This window comes from Alligator sinensis, unplaced genomic scaffold (assembly GCF_000455745.1).
Source record: "Alligator sinensis unplaced genomic scaffold, ASM45574v1 scaffold1086_3, whole genome shotgun sequence".
Classification (NCBI taxonomy): domain Eukaryota; kingdom Metazoa; phylum Chordata; order Crocodylia; family Alligatoridae; genus Alligator; species Alligator sinensis.
In genome coordinates this window covers 644,376-663,647 of record NW_005841975.1, presented here as the reverse complement: position 1 = coordinate 663,647, position 19,272 = coordinate 644,376, and the positions used below count along the sequence as shown (strand labels likewise).

Sequence of the window (19,272 nt, the reverse complement as noted above, 5' to 3'; positions counted from 1 at the left end):
GTGTCATTAAAGATGAAGAAAGCTTGGTTTTTTTCTAATATTTATGTTATGGTGATGCGTGTCTATAACAGTGCTATTGGCCAAAAGCACAACACAATCATAGGTTCTGCTTTGCAGTATAATAGAACTAGATCCCATAGCTGTCTGGCTGGAAAAACCAAGCAGAAACTTGTGTATTTTCTCATAGCTTGCACATGGGGCAGGCTGTTGATCAAAACCAGCACCCTTCTGAAACTCTTATTAGCTGGGAAAACCTCTAGTACCTTGCTATTGCTGGTTCCCTGTGTGTTTACACAGCAGAAAAAAAATCTGCTATGTGACTTATTTAATTTTTTAATCAGGAGCACCCAGCATAGCTAACTCTCCTGGAAACCAGCTGCAGTAGGAGCATTTATATTTCTTGCAAGAATAATATGAGAGCTTTTGGGGTTTGCAGTAATGCCTGTTGGGAAAAATGGAGGTATTGGGTCTGACTGACATATTGATTAGCTTTACTCTAAATGCTTAGATGTAGTCTCCTAATTTTTCTTCCTATGTCCATACACATTTTTTTTCTGCATGGAGAGCATTATGGATAATAGATTATTAATACCTATAATTATTCCATGTAGAGAACTGCATTTCCTAAAAAAAAAAACAGGAAACCCTTTCTGAAAACTCAGCAAGGCAAACCCTTTCAAAGTCCCCCTTACTCATTTTTAAAAGAGCCCAAAGGTCCTGTTTTTCCACAGTTGCACATCACATCAGTAAGAGATTAGAAAACCCAAAGCTGAAATCAGTCTAGTAATGCAGTGAAAGTATTGGATATTGTTTGCCTAATTCCAGAGAATGACAAAACAAAAGCAAAATGAACAAACAAACAATGTTGGATCTTAAAGAAACTTCTTTTTTTCATATTCAAATAACAATAAAAAAAGACAGAGCACGATATTTCCAGCATGCAAAACAAAGACACAAAAGCAAAGTACGCATTGGAAATTGCATGAAAATCTGTTCTTCAAAGTAACAAAAACATTGCTAAAAAAAAAAAAATTAAGCAAAAGTCTCAGATCTGTGTAACTACAAGGACCTGTAAAAATAAGGGGCCAACTCTTCCAGTGCTGTAAATTAGCATATCACCACTAACTTCAACAGAACTATGCTGATTTATGCCGACTAGGATTTAGTTCCAATGATCATATAGAGTTGGGAGTGCACATTGTATAGACTTAATTGTGCTGTTCAGCAAACTAAGTTTGATACAGGGGACAGGGATACACTTCATTTCTTTCATCTTTATGGCCATGACACTGTGCACCGTTTCTGAGCCATCGGAGTCTCATGGCTCCATCCCTAGTCTGCCTCCAAACTCCTTCAGACCATCCTACCTGGAGCCATTGTGGAAACACGCATTGCTTTGGAGCTCCTCCCATGTGGGTCCACTGTAGGGTAACTGTGTTGGGGAGAATATTGCATGGACTTCATTCTGTACGAGTACCGGTAGCTATGGTATGCTGTGTCTAGAGGTTTTATGGATAAACAACCAGTGTGGGTTAAACCAGGATGTTGTCAAGGCCTTTATACATTTCCCTGATCAAACTTACAGTGGAAATTCCTATCTCAATTTCTGATTCATTCAAAATAGGAGGGGCAGGGGCATATATATCCATGTGTTCCCAGAATGAGTTCCCAAGCACATGGGTACACAGAACTCCGAATCTTAGTGAGGAAAGAGCAAAAACCCATCACTGGCATGTCTTAAAGTGATTATATTGGTGGGACAGGCTGTTTTCAGTGGTCCCAGCCTGTGGCTTGCATGTCAAAGCTAGCAGTCAGAGGAAACAAAACAGTTAACACTGAGGTAGACAGGGAGTGCAAAGATGGTGCCCCCAGAGCATTTCTCTCTCACTACTGTTGCACATGGGCCTGTGAAAGTTGGGGGCCCCTTGCTTCACACGATCAAATCCCAACAATAACATGATCCTCCCTCTACTAAGAAACCCCGACCAAGGCAATTTTCCAGAGACCCATCAAATTACCTTTGGGAATAAACTCATTAAAGTGGCAGCAATGCTTCCCATCAACTGTAGACTGAATAATCTCCTTTTCCTGTGTTCTCTGACTGACAAAAAACTGTATTACAATTTGTTTGCTGATATGATAACAGCATCCTCCTAAGGGGTTAATATTCAAATTGGTACAGAAAGATTTAATGCAAGGGACTCCTAATGTCAGTAAAGAAAGTTACACTTCTAATGCTCCCTGGGATTCCTGATCCAAATGTAACTTTAATTAATTCTAAATGAGAAATTCTTCTGACTTCATTAAAGGTGACATCCACATGAATACCAGTTGTGCACAAAGGTTTTCAGCTATTACAGTAAATATCATGCATAGGAATAACAATGGATTATATATGTTCCCCAAGGAGATCAGAACAAATACACATTGGCGTCACAGGTTACAACAAATGGCTAAGTAATATAAATCAAATGCAATATCACAGCACATCAGCATCATGGTATAGTCTTCAATACAAGGTAAAGATGTATTTAAGTACAAGTGTTGACCAAGAGGGTGTATGTTGTTATAGGATTTGTCTATACTCACTGTTAAGAAAGGGAGTGGAGATTTGGTTAATGCATACAGCATATAATACAACAGGCAACTGTTTTTTCTTTTCTCTTTTAACCTGTCATGGCAAAAGTAGGTTGCAAAGATGCGCCATCCGTTCAGTGAATCATGGCATTCTCAGACTATTATGAGAGACCATTAAGTTTTCTGGGCTCTAAAAAGGCAGACATGACATCTTGTATTTTGCATAACATTTTACTAGAATGGGGAGATGCAATGTGCTGATGTGGTGTGCTGTTTTGACGTATGATCTCTAAAATCACCCACTTAATGTTTTGGAAGCAATTGCCTCTTTTAATAAAACAGCAGAGTAATCTGGCTGAGTTTCCTGATTTGCTCAGGCCTTTTATAATCTCGCTGCTATTTAGCTTTTAGTCCCAGACACACATGTGATCATGATGGATTGACATGAAATCACAAACTCCCGCTGTGTTCTGTTATTGAATATGAATTTAAGTCTATTAAAAGAAGCAGAAAATGGTGCGCGGGAGGATGAAAGCTTTGGTTGTCATAGGCTGCATTTGCAATATGCACAAAGACAGCAGGTAAAAAATGCACTTCATTTGTTACAAATCTCACTTTGCCACGAACACTAGTATAAAGTCAACTCAGGGTCACGTTAAGAGCCAGTGAAGAAGGAGGATGTCCAAAACCACCTCCAAGCAAGTGGAACAAATTAAGAAAATACGAACCAACAGGCAAGTGCCTCTAGCTTGCACATTCTTTTTGTTTTGTTTCTAGACTGATATATGTTATACAAAGACAGTGTATCTTTCACCCCAAAAAGACTTCTAGACATAGTCATATTTTGAAGGGTAAGAACGCCTTCCATCTTCGCTTCGAGCATTTTCATCATAGGTTGAAGTTTTCTTATTTTTCGGTTCAGGTTCATAGCCAGAGCCAACTTTATATGGCCCAGTCTTGTAGGAAATATTCCGTCCGGAGGCATTGTAGGACACCGTTTTGTAACTAAGAGATCAATACAATGAAACATCAGTAATGGACCACCTCAAAAGTTCAGCTATGCATATTATTCCTGCTGGATAGAAACTTGATGCAACTCATTAAGCCCTGTCCTCATTCTTTTTATTTGCAGCATTGTAGAACCTGGCTGAGATCAGACCATAAGGAGAAAATTTATTTGAAAAATTATTTGAAAATTTTGACAAAGTTTTTCTTTAAATACTGTAATATCTGGTCAGCAGATGGTTTGAACTGCAGACTGCAAATGTAATCAAAGACAATTTGCTGCATCCCGGCTGGTATAAATTGACATCTCTCTCGTCTTCTATTTACACAAATGGAAACAACTTATACTAGCTAAAGACTTGCCCTACAGTCCCCAGATTGCACTGCGGTTTATTTAACATACTTAGTTAACTAACTCTCTGCAAAGGATGAGTTGTATATTTAATTGTAAATGTGGTGGTTCATACCACAACTATCAGTTATCCTATCAGGGAAGCAAAATAGTACCATGTGTGGCTTGGACTTCTGGGTTATGAGGAATCATGAATTGGATGTAGTCTGTCTGATTTCATCTGTTACAGACCTCAACCAGCTTATTATTGAGTGTCATTGCATGGGATGGTTTAGCCAGGGATGATCTTGCCTGAGCAGGGGGCTGGACCAGATGACCTCATGAGGTCCATATTCCAGCCCTACTTTCCTGTGTGACTCAGGTAACTATGGAGTTACATACTTACTTAATATATGCTTACTCAACATAAAAGTAAGTAAATATTCTTTGGAGTTCACACACATCATGATAGCTTTTGCAGATTGATTGTCCTATATGGAGACAGCTATGGCTCTCATGGTACGTGGTTCTATACCAGTGATTTTCAATCAGGATGCCACAGCACCCCAGGGTGTCACAAGACCCTTTCAGGGGTGTAGCTGCTGGTGCCACTTCTGCAACCAGGTGGAAGTGCCTGCTCTTGCCCTGGCCCTTCCTGGTCCAGTTTCACCATGCTTCTCCCAGAAACAGGTGCTCAGGACAGTTCCACCTGTTCCACATGCCTGTTTCCAAGTGCAGGGTCAGATTAGGAAAGGCTGTGGCAAGAGCAGACACTCCTGTTTGCTTTAGGCTTGACAGGTAACCTTAATGCAGACAGGAGCCCATGCTCATGCTGCAGCCCTTTCTGCTCTAGTTGTGCACTGGGCACCCGTTTACATGGTGGTAACAGCAACATCCCAGTTGAGAAGCCCTGGAGGTAAGCTGAGGCAGCACAACAGTGGTTCTCAGCCAATGTCATCAAACTCAGAAGAGTCACGGAGGGGTGCCCTGAACCTAAAAAGGCTGGGAAGCACCATTCTACATGATCTCTTTACTCTGTGCATCCTGTGCTTGCCAGGGCATCAAAGGTAGAGAGCTGTCACGTTCCACCATCTGTCACAATTCAGGATCATGTGTAGAAAACAAAGCTTTGAGGTGAAAAGCTGAAACACTTACTGGGTCTCTTTGGGCATGAGTCCTCTGCAGGCAATGCACATCATAATGCCTCCAACAAAAGCCAGGCCCCCAGCTACCCAGCCAACAAACAAGGCTGAGCCAAAGGTGTACCTACAAACAAAAAGGAGGAATCGTTAGCTTGCTGCAGTGATGCAGTAAGGCTCTACAGTTCTGCTTTTTAGATGTATTAAAACTACTGAAATCTCTCCTGGAAAAAGGGATTCTTTTGCCATGCCCACCTGTCTCAAACAAGGAGTCAGTCAGTTTTTTTTCCCCTGTGACCCAATGGAAATCAAAATGTCTGTATTCAAGTTGATGTTTTGCATGGGATGGGTGCTTTTCCCCTACTCTGCCCTGTGTTGGCTTCAGAGGCAGAGAGACCCCATAGATTGCTTGGTTTATTTTTTTCCAAGTGCCCACTGTAGCCAAGAAAAAAGACAATCATTAGCTGCAGTAGACTTTAAATGAGGTGTAAATCGTCACAGGAAGACTGCCATCCCTTAGCCCACATGCCATACAGGGAAATAATCTGGTGGTATCTACCTACCACAGTGACTCCAGCACCCTACCCTTTTCCCTGCAGCCAGGTGAGAGTTCTCACTGCTAGGTAGCTCTGTGCCTACATACTGTATCAGCCCTGTCTGATAATGTGCTGCAGAACAGAGTGAAGTCAAGGAGAGCAAAGATGTGCTGCTGTACCATTCAGACAAAGCAAAGGATCCAGTCCACTAGACCTATTCAGCCTTACAGCCAGAACTGAACTGGAAAGACAGATGAGATATTTGCTCTGCCTGGAGCAGCCATGGCTATGACAAGCCAAAACTCACCTTCTGCTCTGAAACCAGAATGCCCATCAAACACAAGGAAGGGGGACATTTGCTCACCTTGACTGGAGCGATGGCATCATTCCTTGGTACATGGAAGCTGTGGACATCCAAAAGTTTGTCACCAGCATATTGGCAAACACAGACACTCCAACGACTGCACACAGACCTGAGAACAGAGAGAAGATTGGACTGGGACTCAAGCCCGCTCAAATGGAGTCAGACTCCCTGCTGTCTCACACCTTGCTAAGCCGTTTACATCTTTGAAAAATACATGCAAAAATACCACCTGCCATTCTGCTTGCATTTGCTTTGCAGAGTTTATATAATAAGGCAAGGGGGAATCAGTCACGGTATATTTACATCTGCATGCAAATTACTGCATGTTGCACTCCAGAGTCAAGAGCTTTAATTTTCAAACATCTCTAATAGAGATGATAGGGTTTTTTAGGTGCAGAAAGACAACAGTGGACTGGTGCACACTGTGGCACAGACAAGGACAAGAGTACAACGGGATATAACAGTTTGCTGGGATGGAGACTGAGGAATCAGCACAGCTTTTTTGAGAATTTAAAGTAACAAAGAGCCAAATCCTATTTCATCCTCACATGTTAGGTGCGACAAATGCCAAAACAGGCACTTGGGCAAATATTTGATTTTATTTTCACCTGTGGAAGAATAGAACTGTCTGGTCCACACAACTGCCTTAGTCAAGGGCTAGACATTTCCCAGACCGCTCTCCAGACTTCCTCTTGAAGCTAGACCATGGGGCAGCCAAGAGGGGGAAGATACATGGGGCCAGGAGAAAAGCAAGTCACAGGGAGTGTAGCTCAGGGAAGTAGGCACTTCTCTGAAAAGGAGATAATGCTGGGTTCTAGCCCTTGACTTCCAGTCATTATTCTTTGGATAGACAGAAGTTAGACAGCTTCTGCCCCATGTGGCAGGGGGGTGGATCAAACTATGCACAGCATGAATGAAAGGTTGGAGCTCATTTCCTTGGTGGCAGGACTGAGTACCTTGCTACCACAATGTATCCGTGCCCTCTGAGAGCTGGCTGAGGGCACACTTTGGAGAAGGGACAACATGTTTGTGTAATGGCTGGCACAACAAGGTCTTGGTCAATGACTGGGCTCATGAATTCATGGAATTGGATTCTGTGAATAGTTGGGTTTTATATATTTGTATGCCACTACGGGCACGCACTTACCAGCCACAATAAACATGACGCCGGAGGTCAGGGTCATGTTGGCTTTTGCAGAGTCCTCCATATTCCCAATGCGTATGCACTTGAGGGCAAAAATGGACACCAGGAGGCCAAGGGCACCCAGGACAATGCCCACAATCATGAGGGCCCTCACTGCCTGAAACATGGCTGCAAAACAAACCAACAAAAGCAAAATGAACTACGTAAAGTTGCAGACTGCAAAGTCAAACAAGACTGTTTGCTGTCCCACAGGTCTCCTCTATAACATAGATCAGAATATTATATTCAGTCTATCCCATACCACTGTGACACAGGACTTGGTTGGAAAAGATAGTGCTATTTCCAATTAAATGTAATTTTAGAGAGAAGCCCAAACCTGAAATGAGGCTGTTGCAGCTGTTTGAAAAATCTCCATTAAAGCATTTTTTTTCCTTAAAGACAAATGGCTGTTCAAAAATAATGAAGATTTAGGGCAAAAACGTTCATTTTCATTCAAGCGTTTCTGTGATAGACTACCTTTTTTCTTTTCAACAACCAAAATTCTGAATGTATTTTGGTTTTAAACTCTAAGGTTTTCTATGTTTGAAAACGGGAAAACATTTTCTGGTTACAAGGTTGTGCGTCTTTGATGAGACTGAAAATGTTTAGAGAACATTGCTTGAGCAGTCCTACAGACTTCCTTTTCATGTTAGGTCAGAGTGGTATTAAATCTGAGTCTTTATGAACTGTTCCCCTTGAGCCCACAAAGATCTTCCACCTAGTATGCTGACTTTCCAGGAACCCTTGCTTGTTTCTCCCATAGTAATAAACTGGGCTTGGTTTGGTTGGGTGTTTTATTTTTTGTTTAGAAATTAAATTAAATTTTATATTCATTTAGAAATCTAAAAATTACTCTGCACATGCAATAACTGAAAAAATCAGATTAAAATGTCATTAAAAAACAGCAGCAATGGAAACCATGGGATGTTCCACCCACCCACCCATCCATCCAAGTTTATTCTAGAGGAGGTTAACTAGCATGAAATGGTGTTCATGACATTCCCCTGCTGCCATAAAACATATGATGTAGAACAAAAGTGAAAAGGCTTTGGATTCAAGCAGTGGCAGAATATGTTTTGATAGGGCAGAAACAAGCTTTTACAGACAAGCATCAGGCAGGAAGATTTAGATCCTGAGTCTATTATAGCCAATTATAGTATCCTAGAGAGAAAACCAGCTTCCTCCTAATGAGATTTCAATATTGTTTCACTTTTTCACATAAAGAAGTGTCTGGTTAATGCAAGCTTCTGGATTTTTTTTTTAACCAGCAGGTAGTGAGATGGGCAGGCTTGATTGGTAGCAATTCTTGGCACTGCTGAGTATTATTTATGACAAGTAAGTGTGCTAATGGGTGCATAGCAAAGAGAAAAGGCTTGTAAGTCATGTAACAAATATTCAAAGTGTCCTTTAGAAGCTCTATGCAGGCTGAGAAGCACCCCAGACAAGAACTCCTCTCCACATTTGGCTTCAGCTGAGGAAACAAACCATAAAGCAGAGATAGGCATCTATATCTGTGCAAATGCTTAGACCATATTTGAAGAACTTTTCAGAGACAGGATGGTAGCAGAATACTAGAGATGGTCAACTAACAGGAGTAGGTAGATACAAACCTGTTTGTAAAGAGATGTTTCTGATTGGATGGTGGCACACCCAATCCCCTTTTGGTTTTTCCACAAGAATTCCAGCTGACTGGGCTTTGCCCATATCACTGTTGGGACTAGTGCTGTTCTTGGCATAAATATTTGTGCTCAAAAGTAACCAAGAGAATGAGATTCTCTCCCCTTTCATCCCATGGAGCTGGAAACTGCCTTAGAGTCCCAGGTTAAGAATCTGCTTGTTTCCAGATTCTATTGCACCTACTGGTTGCATAAAGTAGATTATTTTATTTCACTCTGGGTGCATCTACACAAGCCTAATAACACTGTGCAGTAGTGTGCCAGGCAAAACCCATGGTACTATGCTAATATGCTACTGTACAGTATTATTAGGCTACTACACATTTAATGTTACTAAAGAGCCTTGTGTCAGTTTTAGTACATTGATTTAATACTTGATTATGCAAGTATGTTTGCAGTATGCAGTAACTATGGTGCATTAATAAATGTGTAGGTGCACCCCATGAGTCCCTGAAAAAACAAATAGAAAAGGTGGGTGGTTCTTTCTTTTTCTGACTCAGGCGTACAGGTCAGATCATGTTGCATATACTTTTGTCAGACAGCATCACTTCTCAGGAACTTGAGCAGTCTGAAATAGAATCACACTTAGGTGCCCAAGTCCTTAGATGACTTAATGGATTAGAATCCGGCCTTCGGTGTGTAAGAGACCTTAACTGGCATAGTTTGGACAGCCAGATGCCACACCACCTGGAGAATGAGCCAGAGGAGTGATGGGAGTGGCTGGAGAATTGCCGTGCCCTGGCTGTTCTCTTCTCATATGCTGTGCCTAGCCAGCTATTACTGGTTGTGGTGCAAACTGCTGAAAAGATGTTTATTGAATGCAGCCCATTGTGAGCTGACTGGAAAGAAGAAGGTGTATTGTGAGAGGGCCAGGAGTGCACTTTGTGCAGAGAGAGGATCCCTCGTGCAGAGGACATTATTTTCAGTGCTAATCACCAAAGGGTCAGATTTGTTGTGAGATTTTCAAAGCTAGTTTCCAAAGGGGAGGGTTTGTTGTGTGTATATGTGTATGCACTGTACATAAATGCATGTTTTGAAAAGACCTATTTTTATTTAATTACTCTTTTCATGCTTAACACCATCTACAGAAGGCCCCACAATCCAGAACCTGCTAGCTGAGAAAAATAACTGTTTTTTCAGGGGTTAATGGGAAAGCTTTGCCATTTTGCCACCTGCGTCCCACCTATTAAAGTTAGGCCATGTGGGGGAAACAGCAACTGTGGAACCATGCCACTAAATATCAGCTCTCCCTGTGGTTAGGTGGGTTACTTTATGCTTGGACAGAGCCACACTGCTAAATTGGTGCAGAGACCCATCTTCATGCATAGTGCTCAAAGGGGCGTCCAATGTAACATAACCAAGACCAGAATTCCTGAAGCTGCTGGGATACCATTACCTTTTAATGGGACTGGATACTGTTGCCAATCCCAGTCCATGAGTGCTGCCTTTCTGACTCATGCCAATTGTTCAGCATGCCTTTATCAGTTGATAACAAGTGTTAATAAGCCAGGCGCTCAGGCTCCCAGTCACTGGTGCAGAGGTGCTTTTTCATTATTATTCATCAAAAAGCAAAAGACCAACTGATAAGTGTTATCAGGCCCAAGGGGTGTTCACCAGGCCTTTAGGGCAGAGCCACAGGAAGCAAAGAGAAGAAATTCAGGATTTTCCTTTCCTCACTCTTCCTTACAAACACCAAAGTTTCATTTCAACTGCTTTGGTTTCAATGAGAACATGTGTAATGGATGCCATAAGGCACCACCCTAAGGCATGTGGCACTTTCTGAGTAATTCCCAATCCAGCAATGCATGGGAGGGCCGGTACAGAATCAAATGTTCAGCTCTGGTTCTCTCTAGGATAATGATGTGCTTTTCCCTCAAGGGAAATATTTTCTTTCTTGCAAACTTCCTATAAGGGCTTACAGGGGATGGGTGCAATCTAAAGCATCCCTTGAATCCTTCAGGGTTCTTTAAGTCCACACCAGCAAACTTTAGGACAGATAAACCAGTACTTTCTTCCTGCTTTGTATGTGTCCTGCAGTGGTGTGAGGATGTCAGGAGACAACAATGATCCTGCCTCTTTCAAAACTCTCTAGTCTCAATCTTTACTAGTCCAGTTGAATGCAGAAGGTGAGAGAAAGAAAGCAAACTAATTAGCTCATTCCCTTTTATCCTAGGCAAAGAACTAGGGACAAATGGAGCCCTTGCATTTACCTGATTGCAAAGAGTGTCTAGTAACAACACTTAGACTTTCTGAAGGCTGTACCTCCCCATCTCCATGCCAGCTAGCTGGGCTCACCCATGTTTAGATAGCACATGCCACCTTCCTTGGAAGAATGCACCATCCTTGTGACTCAAAGAGCTCTAGCAGGATGGTAACACTGCCCTTACTTTCCCTGGGGCAGGTCATCTCTGTGCCGTACCCAACTCCAGGCTGTGCCTTTGAGGGAAACTTGATACCTTTAGATTTTAAAACAGAAGGCAGTAAAGAGTATACAATGGGACAGATCTCCAGGTGGTCATCATCATGTGACTTCAATGGAGCTGCACTTGTTTATATCAGCAAAGGATACGAGTCTGTTTCTACAAATTCACATTGGCAAGAGGCAACACTGACCGTGCTCTCTCAGCTGATATGAGATTGTATTCATATTAATGTCTACAGGCATCGTTTCTTGGGGTGGGAAAGCATGGAGAATACATGTATGAAAAGGAAGAACTGTCAAATTCAGTGAAAGTCGGCACCAATCAGAAGCCATTTTAATGAAACTTCTTTATCCAGGGCAATGATCCCTCTTGGTAGTTAGAATGGGTAGGAGGATTTTAGTTTTATTCAAACAGAGAATAAAGGTTAGTTTATTGGCTGGCATTAGAAGCGCTTAGCAGTAGGCCTGTGCAAGTCAGCAGCAATCTGATCTGGCTTCGGATCCAGCCGCTTTGGGATGGCCGTGATCCAATCTGGAGCTCTGGACTGGGTTTCTGCTTCGATCCCGCCAAAGTGGCTCCGAAGCTTTGGAGCCGCCTCGGAGATCCAGCCATAAGGTATAATGGGGAATCAATTAAATATCTATATTGTTGTTTTTTGTCTTATTTGGATAAAGCTTGCAGGGGTGGTAGCCCCTGCTCAGAGCATGAAGCCTGCCAAGTTTCCAGAAGATCGGTGCAGGGTTTGGGGGGGAACTGTACCCCAAATTCTTGAAAGCAAAACTCATATCACGTGTATGTGTTACAACACAGGGGTGTCAAAACAGCAAGGACGGTAGCTCCTGGTGAGCCCAAAAAGTCTGCCAAGTTTCAAGGAGATCAGTGCAGGGGTTTGGGGGCAATTGTGCCTCAAGATGCGGGGTGACACTGTGTGTTAAGGCGCAGCAGAGTGACAGCTGCAGGCCTGCTAGCCCCTGCTGTGGCCATGAAGCCTGCCAGCTGTTGAGGAGATAGGTGCAGGGGGGTCCTGGGGACTGCACCCCTAGCTGCTGATGGACAAAATGCGTGACATGGGTGCTTGTGCAACCGACTGTCTCTGTCTTGGGCAGTTGATTGTCTTTATTGATTATTTCCTCTCCTTAGTCTCTGCTTTTGTAGGTGCTAATTATGGCAATTAACTGGCTACATTAGCTAGGTCCTGTGTATTGAGCTGGTCCCTGAGTGGATCATGATTGATTGGTAACTGGTAACACAGTAGCTTAGCAGCCAGGCCTGCAGTAGTGTCTTCCACCCCCAAGACAGAGACACTCAGTTACACAAGCACCCATTGCATGAGTTTTGCCTGTCAGCAGCTAGGGGTGCAGGGCCCCAGAACCCCCCTGCACCCATCTCCTTGACAGCTGGCAGGCGTCGTGGCCAAGGCAGGGGCCGCCATCTCTTCAGCTGTCACTCTGCTGCACCTTAACACGTGCAGTGCCACCCATGGCACGAGTTTTGCTTGTCTGCTGCTTGGGGTGCAGTTCCCCCCCAAACCCCTGCACCAATCTTCTTGACACTTGGCAGGCTTTGTGGCCTCAGCAAGAGCCACCACCCCTACAATTTTCACCCCCTTGTGTTATAACACATACGCGTGACATGAGTTTTGCTTTCAGGAATTTGGGGTACAGTTCCCCCTAAACCCCTGTACTGAGCTTCATGAAAATTAGCAGACTTCATGATCTCAGCAGGGGCTGCCAGCCCTATAAGTTTCATCCAAATCAGACAAAAAAACAACAAAGTTATAGATGTTTCATTGATTCCCTATTATACCCTATGGGCAGATCTCCGAGGCGGCTCCGAAGCTTTTCTAAAGTGCTTCAGAAGCTCTGAACTGCTTCAGAAAGCCTAACGAAGCCAGCGCTTTGATCCAGACATGCTGCTTTGGACACCAAAGTGTCCGAGCTTCTCTGGTTCCGAAGCTCTGTCCGAAACCTCTCACAGCCCTACTTAGCAGTATATAGCTATATTTTTTTTTTTCATTTAAGCACAGGAAAGTTATATACTTTATTATAGAGACCTGAAGTATGCATAGCCTTGATATGTGTATGCACATGATGAAACAGTTCTCTGACTAGTCATCTGCCTATAGGATTTGCACGCAAAAATCAGGGAACCGTGAGCACAGATTAGGCACGGGGAAACATATTCATACAATTGCAATGACTCACTTTGAAAATTTGGCCTGCGATATAAGACACCCAGAAAACTGTAATTGTTATTCCAATATTTTAAAACCAAGCAATACATTTTCACAACTTTTGGTGCAGGAACAATAAAAGCATCATTTCTGATGCAATGGAATCGTTTCATTAACAATGAAACTATACATCAGACATGGTGATCTAATGGCCAGAATGCTCAATCAATGCAAGCTGATTGGCTAAGAAGTCTTAGTCGGTCTATGATCATTTGTATAGTGCTTCATTGCTGCACTTTTTAATGCTACATTGAAATAAATATTTCTTTTCTCTCGGAGTTGGTACAAATAGTATGTGCTGAGTGGTCTTTGGAAAAAAAAATAACATTGCTTGATCAAAATTAGCAGCTGTCATATTTTTGTTATCACTACAGATGTGAAAATGTAACCCCTCTAACAATTACAGACTGTGGAAAACAGTGAAAAAACATTAGCGTATGTTTAAAAAAATAACCAAATAAAAACCGAGTCATTCCTTCTTTACATTTCCATTTATTTCTCAAGCACATGGAAATGTGCTGGGAGAAATAACACCAATAGGACATCAACATCCTGCAGTGTAAGCTTTGTGTGTGATTGGGAAGTAAAATTCTGTATTACATTTTTACTTAAATAATTATGTTTAAAAAAAACTGGTTCTTGCTAGTGATAAATCACTCCAGTCAAAACTGAGGTTCACCAGTGCTAAGGAAAATGATATTGCTCTTTTAAACTACAATCAATCAGTCACATGTGGCATTTTTTGATACGTTTACAAAAATAAAAGCTATGGCAAAGTAGCTAGTTTGAAATGTTATTTTTCCCTCAAACCAAACAACTTGTCTACAATCATAATGCAAGGTTAATGTGGATGCGTTTATTAAATCATATCTCCTGAGATATATGTGGGATTTTATCAAAGAACTCAAACATAAGCAAACAGGTTTGTCTTCAACACTACAGTCACCGGTGACTTCCTGGTAATGAAGCAAGTCAGTCAACCACATACAGAAAAGAGCTCACAACATCAGGAGCTATTTTTTCCTTTACGCAAGTCAATAGCCACAGCTGCCCGATGCCCCGCACTTCATACAACCATTTTACACATTACGCAGAGAGAGTGCAAGGAGAAAAATGCTACCAAATCAAGATGTATAAATCATTTTTCTTTACTTTGATGCTTTTTAGCAAAAAAAAAAAATCACTCTGTAAAGGCACTGGAATATCAGTTTGATAATGCCAATACATATTTATATCAGTTTTAGGCTCTATGTATTCCAGTGCTTTGTAAATTATTGAGATGCGCCAAGGCAGAAGAGGTTTTTTTAGTTTAAAAAGGTGGATACTTATTTACCAAGTGGTTTATCGACTAGGAAATGCACCTTGACTCCAACATTCCTGGTTTTGATCTGAACACCAAACCTAGTTTTTTTACTGCCTGGCTCCTTGCACCATCATTCAGCTTGTCTAAAGTGGCTGTAAAAGGCTGCCCAGTGAGAATTGGCATCAAACTTGTGTTCACTTTGAATGGGAATAAATAACTACAAAAGAGGTGAATCAAGCACCCAGGTAAATAAGGCAGTAACCAAATCAGGCTAAAAATCTTATCAAAAGTACATGGAAATGAATGGGAGTTTTTCCCATCAGTCTGAACTGCCTTTAGGATCATGTACTGCTTTAACTAACACTTCCCTGCCATTGTCCTGAATGCATAAACTCAGCTTTAGCTGAGATGCTTTGAAGAGCATCAATCAGTCTAAGCCTCTTTATAATTTAAAAAGAAAAGAAAAACAAACAAATGAATAACAACAAAAGAAGGCAAGAAAACTGTCTAGTAAACTGGCTTTTGTCACAAACAGACAATCAAAATCCTCCGTGCATCCAATTTCTCTATGCAGAGAATTCAGAACCAGATTTCTCAACAGGAAAATGCTTGGGGTCACCTTTTCTTTGCGGAAAAAAATGTTTCTATTCCTTTCTGCAGAAACAATTTATATGAATAGTTAATCAAGCTGGAAAAATTTAAACAAAATAATCAAGCAACTCCTTTTCACCATTTCATGTATGTTTAACTTCAAAAAGCTATTTAAATCAATGGGGATATGTGATGGTTTATACTGACTGAGGAGCTGAACCTGTGAAGCTAATTTAGGTATCAGAGAAATACACTTCATGTAGCATGTAAAGTTACTATTTATGGTGACAAAAATATTCATGTAGTGTTATACTCAAATGTTGAGTAGCTCGGAGATTTCATAGATTTCATAGACATTGGGGCTAGAAGGGACCTCGTAAGATCATTGGGTCCAGCCCCCTGCCCCCAAGGGCAGAAAGTCAGCTAGGGTCAAAGAATCCCAGCAAGATAAGCATCCAAGCATTTCTTGAAAGATTTTTTTTTCTTTTTTGGCTTGCAATGCTCTTTAAAATATTCAATACAAGTGAATTTGATTAATTCAATGAAAAATAGGTTCCGTTTCAGAAAGCTCCAGGGATTAAGCTTGGTCCATCTTTTGCCCCTACCTGGTAGCCCCAGAATGGTGAAATAAGGTCGGCACTCTGTAAAACCTGAGCTTTGCCTCATACAGCTCCTCCAGAGTCCCTGATACTGGAACACTGCCGTGACTGGGTTGTCATACAAGTCCTGTGTGCTCCACATATCCATCCCAGTGGCTGCGATGCACCCCGCAAAACCCAACGATGAGACAACAAAGCCCATCACTTGGCAGACTGTTGTCGACATGGTGTCTGCTTCTTGCCCAGGAGCTCAGATAGCCCCGATGAAACTCTGGAGCTTATGGAAATGCTGAAGTCCTCCTGACTGAGCTACCAGAAATGCAGCTGCTCTTATCAGATGGTTTCCACTGAGCAACTTTGTTTGCTCACTGTGTTTTTGCAAGATAGTCTGGTTTCGCTCTCGCTGGGTAGGGTTGCGTTTCTTTGGTTGGCAATGCTAGAGATATTAGCTTTTGTCCTTTAGAAACACTTGTCCTTCCAGAGCTAAACAGTTATAGTTGGTCAAGTGTAGGGCAACCCACTCTGAGCAAAGCTAGAAGGAGCATTACTTTTCATGGGCATGCGTGCGCCTCTCTTCATATCTAAAGAAGTGGAGCTTGCTATGCTTATTCTGTGCACCTGGCACATCATTGTTTCCACAGAGTGGAAAGAAAGGGAGAATGATGCACACAAATGAAATATGTGGTTAGGGGCAGACAGTGCACCAAGCTTTTCCCACGTAGCAGCCTCCTATGGCCTCATACACTACACCCACATTCTTCTCCACTGCCTAGCCTCTTATTCAAACACTCACCCTCACCCAAAGTAGAAGTAAAATACTGCCAGAGAAGAATGGTAACCATTTACACCTATGTACAACAGCTTGGCATGGGTGCAAATACCAGCTGACAGGCAAAGGAGGCCCAGGCCAGGAGAGTTGAGTCTTTAAGGGCTTGGGAAATCTGTCACACTGAGCAGAAGCAGCTGTAGGCTTATTGGGCTCCTATACATGTGAATGGAGGCTGCCCCAGCATGCTGTAAATCCAATGTGTTGCAGCAGACTTGATTAATCAAGTCTGCTGGAGCACAGAAAATAATGCACTACAGCAGCGTCACATGTATCAGCATCCCCAAACTGAAAATGGCAATGGGGCGCTTTATCTAAGCTCATTTGACAAACTTTAGTTCAAAGCACCCTGCCGCCGTTTTTCAGCGTGGGGATGCTGATACACGTGACACTCGGGTGCTTTTAGCTAGCGCGGCTTGTTGATTAAAGGGCAGTCCCTTACACTTCCCAGACCATGTCTACAAATGCCCATTGCTCCTGATATGCAGCAGTGAGAAATGAAAGGAGTCTTATTAAGAACAAAACAGGATGGGCTAGAAGCCCAAGGCAACAGGTTTGAGAAGAGGGATGTGGGTCAGTTTTTAACTATCTTTCATGCCAGCTTCGAGCTCAGCCAGAGCTCTCCCTTCATCTATGGCTTCACATGAGAACAATCCAATCTGGGAGGTCAGTTCTCATCTCTCTGTTTTTAAGGTTCCTATTCCTCTGGTACTGTACCACCTAACTGCACATGATGCCTGTTGACATCAGTGAAAATTACCCCTGGATGCTTTGGAGGGGGATACACTGCTCAGGGAGTGTGGCATTATAGGTGGTTGTTTACGGAGGCTGAGGGGAATGCAAGAATTAGGAAATTAATTATCTCCTTCCACCGTGGTGAAGTGCTGTGCTCAGGGGAGCAATATAAATTTGCCATGCTGCTCTGCCAGTGCTCTGCTGTGAGTTACAGGGACCTTCCAGACTTCAAGCTCATCAATTCTGATCTAATACACTGTTCCAACTGATTTACTTCAACCCTGACCTAGAAACAAATTCTGCGTTTGCCCAGTCATGATACCTTTTCTTTGCAGCAGACACAGTCAATATGATCGCCTTGCTATAAAGCAGGATGAAAGCTAGCAGGACGAGAGGTGAGGCTGACTTCATTGGATGTATGATTTACAAGGAGGTTATTATGTATTGGCTATCACCTCTGTGCCCTGTATAAAGACAAGGCAGGACATTCTTTTAACATTTAATGAGCCCCATTCAGTGTTTAGCCATAGAAGGAATTACATATGGAAAAAGATCAAGGTCTGTCGCAGCCTGGGTTTATAATCCCAGGGTGGGGAAAATCACATGTAATGCTGCCAGAATAGCCACAAGAATCAGTGGCCATGTCTTTCGCTTATGTTGCCTTTCCCAAAATATCTAATGTCCTGCTGGTCTTCAAACTGACTAATGCTGTTTCCTTCTATTATTCTACCAAAGGCTTTATTTCCCATATTGTCCATCCCCAGTGGTGAGGAGCATCTGCAAACAGCATGCACTCCTATACAATCCAAGACATCTAACTCGTCAAATGAGTTGTTGCCTCCACCAGCTGACTGGCACCACACAGGATGCATTCTAGACTGAATGTGAGAGCTGCTGTCATAGTTGCTGCGATTCTTGTAAAAGGCCCTCTATGAATCTCTAGTGTAGGGTCACTAATTGATGGCAATACAGTAAAATTTTCTAAAGCCTTTCCTGCGCACAAAGGGATTGCTCAAGCAACCTAGAATGGACAGGAGGATCTCAGCTGGTATCATGTGGCATTGCTTCCTACTTGAATTAAAAACTGAACAGTTTTATACCATGTGAAGGCCAGGCCCTAATAAAGCTAATATCAGAAGGGGACCATAATTCTCAAAAAACAGTGCAATAAATGGGGGCAAACTATGGACAGAAGGGTACACAGAATAAGGAATGCAGTGGATATTATAGCTGGGGTATTGGCTTCTTTTAATAATCTACCATTACTGAGGAATTACGGGAAAGTTTGAATCCTTAATAGGGAAAGCAGAAGATTGACCCAGTGAGCCTCCAAGGTGCCACACTGCCCTGAGAGGCATGGGCTTTTGCAGGCAACACTCGACTTCAGCTGATGTGATCTGACCCTTAGCATGGAAGGAATTCCAAGTAAAAACAACTGTCTATGGAAAGGAATACTTGAAAATCTAAACACATGTAAAGCAGCTGGTCTGGCTGACATGCATCCTAGGGATTAGGTCATGGCTGAGGGAAAACAGCAAATAGCAAGGTGGATTGGACTGCAGATTTACATCCAGCACTTTGGGCTTTAAAAGCTAGTTTGGAAAATTGGACCACGGGGGAATTCAATCCTGCATCAGTAAAGAGATGAGTTAGGTGTTCCATCTGTAACATCAAGAATGGCACAGATGGGGCCTAGTACCTTCTCTAGCCTCCTAAGATCCCAATCCAGATGGTGTTCCCTGGAAGCAGAT

At 42.4% G+C, this 19,272-nt stretch overlaps 1 protein-coding gene across 1 annotated transcript; it reads right to left on the bottom strand.

The window, feature by feature from the left end:
- Window positions 1-3,404: 3,404 nt before the first annotated feature.
- CLDN18 (claudin 18) lies at window positions 3,405-16,186 on the bottom strand. Its single transcript, XM_006020995.1, has 5 exons — window positions 15,967-16,186; window positions 7,100-7,264; window positions 5,953-6,061; window positions 5,069-5,179; window positions 3,405-3,582 (listed from the first exon to the last, which is right to left on the bottom strand). Exons 1-5 carry the CDS (start codon window positions 16,184-16,186, stop codon window positions 3,405-3,407), a joined length of 783 nt encoding a protein of 260 aa, XP_006021057.1.
- Between the last annotated feature and the right edge of the window lie 3,086 nt (window positions 16,187-19,272).

Excerpts from the sequence above, each read along its gene's own strand:
- CLDN18 (XM_006020995.1), bottom strand. The coding sequence starts at position 16,186 with ATGTCGACAACAGTCTGCCAAGTGATGGGCTTTGTTGTCTCATCGTTG. Across the intron at positions 7,265-15,966 it reads CACCATTCTGGGGCTACCAG|CCATGTTTCAGGCAGTGAGG; the intron begins GTAGGGGCAAAA and ends TTTGTTTTGCAG. Across the intron at positions 5,180-5,952 it reads ATGCCATCGCTCCAGTCAAG|GTACACCTTTGGCTCAGCCT; the intron begins GTGAGCAAATGT and ends TTTTGTTTGTAG.